The sequence below is a fragment of the Nylanderia fulva genome, unplaced genomic scaffold (assembly GCF_048542155.1).
Source record: "Nylanderia fulva isolate GAGA-0341 unplaced genomic scaffold, ASM4854215v1 Scaffold1357, whole genome shotgun sequence".
Lineage (NCBI taxonomy): Eukaryota > Metazoa > Arthropoda > Insecta > Hymenoptera > Formicidae > Nylanderia > Nylanderia fulva.
In genome coordinates this window covers 14,725-18,081 of record NW_028189577.1, presented here as the reverse complement: position 1 = coordinate 18,081, position 3,357 = coordinate 14,725, and the positions used below count along the sequence as shown (strand labels likewise).

At 45.9% G+C, this 3,357-nt stretch overlaps 1 protein-coding gene across 1 annotated transcript; it reads right to left on the bottom strand.

The window, feature by feature from the left end:
* Window positions 1-1,924: 1,924 nt before the first annotated feature.
* Window positions 1,925-3,109, bottom strand: LOC114943089 (uncharacterized). The gene has a single exon (XM_085479973.1). It carries the CDS (start codon window positions 3,107-3,109, stop codon window positions 1,925-1,927), a length of 1,185 nt encoding a protein of 394 aa, XP_085336099.1.
* Window positions 3,110-3,357: the final 248 nt, after the last annotated feature.

Sequence of the window (3,357 nt, the reverse complement as noted above, 5' to 3'; positions counted from 1 at the left end):
ATGTATAGTGTGTTCCAGTGTATAGTGTATACTCAGTGCTTTCACGTGTTCTTTATATGCAGCTACAATTAACGTATCGTTGTCGTGTTGTCGATTGATTTATGATTCAGGTAAGTTTATGATGTAAATATTAATTAAACAATAAATGCTACAAAAAATACAAGATGTAAAATATTAAAGTAATGAATATAAAACCAATTTTTTGATAATATAACCGATTCCAAAATTAACATAACCAAAAATGTTTAACATATGATCAAATTGCATTTATTATAAATTAATTTTATAATATCAACAAAGAATATGAGATACAAAATATTCATAATAATATATATAATGTATTTATACACATATAAATTATAGGACTGGATATTTTATCAAGAAGAAGAGAGACTAGTCCATAAACTGTCTCAATAAAACTGATTCATTACTGTACGTGGAAACAGAAACTTTTATTGAAAAGATAAAACTTATCGAGACGTTATCGTGTCTGCAGATAAACATATATACATATACAGGCGAGAATAATTTAATAATTATATTTATTTATTTTTTATAGATTTATATGAATTTTTCTGTAGTAAATTTTTAAGAAAAAATTATTGAAATGCAGCAGTAATAAAACACAAACTAATATAATAACAATAAGTGTTATATAATATCCATGTTATAATTTGCCACTCAATTAGTAATATAAAACTGTTTCAGAGATTATGATCAATTCCGGGCGTAATTGTACAATCTTTGACGTACAAGAAACAATTCAAAAATGGCTACAACATGCAAGTGATCGAGTTCGTTATATAGAAAAAAAACACGCTCAAATATAATTTTAAAATTTTGGCATAAAAATTATATTATTTTTTCTATTTGTTCACGAACGCGCTGCTTGAGCAAAGGATCGCGCTGCACGAAAGGATGAGTCACTTTTTTGTATTAAATTGACTTTAATATTTTAAAGCAATTAAAAAACGAACACTTTAACAAACTTTTACAATCTTAATTAATTTACAGAGAAAATCGAACTCAAATCAATGTGCGGAATAGCGGCGGTCGTCAACGAATTTTGCGGTGTATCTGATAAGCGGTTTGCGATATGTTTTCACGGCGGAAAAGCGATAAAGCTGTGATTTCGGGTGCGAGCTCTCTTTTATGGGTTTCCGCAAAAGACCCACCTTTTCGGGAAGCGCCAATAATTTTGCGTCTTTTTAAAGTTGCGCGAGGTGACCTGAGTGTATTACGCGTAATTGGCCGCTGTCAAAATTGACAGAACCACGGCTGTTAGAAAGCATGCGCGAGCTGGCGATCACGATGATTATTGGCGAAACGAGGCGCCCGTGAGAAGCTGCGCATGCTCAATAAAATATAATTATTCGGCAGAACGGTTGCGACACCGTTAATTGTTTATATTTCGAGCGTGTTTTTGTACGACAGGATAATTTATGTCGCGATATGTTTTCAAAAAAAAAACATATAAAAACGATATGCCTGTTGACTTGCGATCGGAAGCGAATATTCTAGAATATTCTATTTAAGATATAATATTTTATTACATGTAGTTTCTATTATGCGTTTCAAACATTCCCGCCCGCCTTGTCGCGCAGTGACAACATGTTTATGGTATTTCGGTCGCGGAATCGCAAGTCGATAGCGATCGATGGTGGGGCGAGCGCGCCGGCGCGGCGAAATACACGTGGTGATCGCGTGGTGTGAATCGATCAGCTGAGCCGATGAGAGCACGTGGTAAACGCGTGGTGTGAAATAATCAGCTGATCCGGTGACAACGCGTGGTTGATGTGAACGGCGAGTGTGTAATGCAGTGAGCGGTGATAACGAAATAATTTTTTTTCTTTTTGTGCGGTGGTGGATGAGATGAGTGACGTGCGACAGATGCTATGATGCATGAAGTGATGATTGTGTGACGTTACGAAGTGTCAGTGTGCGGTGTAGGTGCGTCGTTCACGCCCGGGAGGAAAACAAGCTTGACGAGTGGGCGCACAAGCTCGGACGTGGCCGTTCGGATTGACACCACGCGTACAATCCCATCGTCCCCGGGGTGAAGTCGCGATATGCGAGCCAGTGGCCATCGGCTCGGTGGGGTGAGCTCGGAGCGCACGAGACAGAGGTCACCGACGTGGGGTGCAGCTTCTCCCTTGAGCCATTTGGTGCGTGAGGCTAGTCCGTGCAAATATTCGGATGACCATCGCTGCCAGAAGTGATCCCTCATCTGCTGCAAATGACGCCAGCGTGACAAGGTGGGTACCGTCTGCCCTGTCAATGACGGTTCCGGCACAGCAAGTAGCGGCGCCCCGACGAGGAAGTGACCGGGGGTCAACGCAGAGACGTCCTCTGGGTCATCTGAGAGTGCCTGCAATGGACGAGAATTAAGACAAGCTTCGATCTGGGCGAGGAGTGTGCTCAGCTCCTCGAACGTGAGGGTGGTCTCGCCGATCACCCGACGGAGGTGGAACTTGGTCGACTTCACTGCAGCCTCCCAAAGACCACCAAAGTGCGGGGCCGCTGGCGGGTTGAAGTGCCAGCGGATTCCTTGAGCGGTGGCGGCAAGGACGATACGATGACCTTCGGCTGTCGCTGCATCAAAGAGACCTCGCAGCGTACGATCTGCCCCGATGAATGTCGTGCCGCAGTCGCTGTAGATCTCAGCACAGAGGCCCCTGCGGGAGACGAAGCGGTGCAGAGCGGCGATGAAAGCCTCGGAGGTGTAGTCGGAGACGACCTCCAAGTGAGTGGCCTTCGACCAGAAACAGATGAAGACTGCGATGTACCCTTTATGCGCACGGTGTCCACGTCCCTTGCTGGTCCGAAGGAGGATGGGTCCTGCGTAATCCACGCCGGTGCTGAGGAACGGTCGGGTTGGCGTTACTCGGTCCCGAGGAAGGTTACCCATCTGAGGCTGTGGCGTGGCAGCACGCCATCGAGTGCAGGTAACGCATCGATGTAGCTGCTGCTTGACGGCGGTTCTTCCTCGAGGCACCCAGAAGCGCAGGCGGAGCAGGCCGAGTGTCAGCTGCACACCCCCGTGCAGTGTTCGTCGATGGCAGGAATCGATCACCAGCCGAGTCAGCCAGGATGCCGCCGGGATGATCATCGGATGTTTCTCGTCGAGCGGAAGTTGAGAGTTTTTGAGACGTCCTCCGACGCGCAGTACGCCTTGATCGTCGAGGAACGGACTCAACTTTACCAGGTGGCTTCGCGGTGGAGTAGTGCGTCCAGCAGAGGCCGCGGCTACGTCCGTCGGAAAATGGAGCGCCTGCACCACTCGCAGCCATCGAAACAGCGCGGAGTCCAGCTCGTCAGGCTGCAATGGACAGCCAGGTCTGGCGTCACGTCTCACCG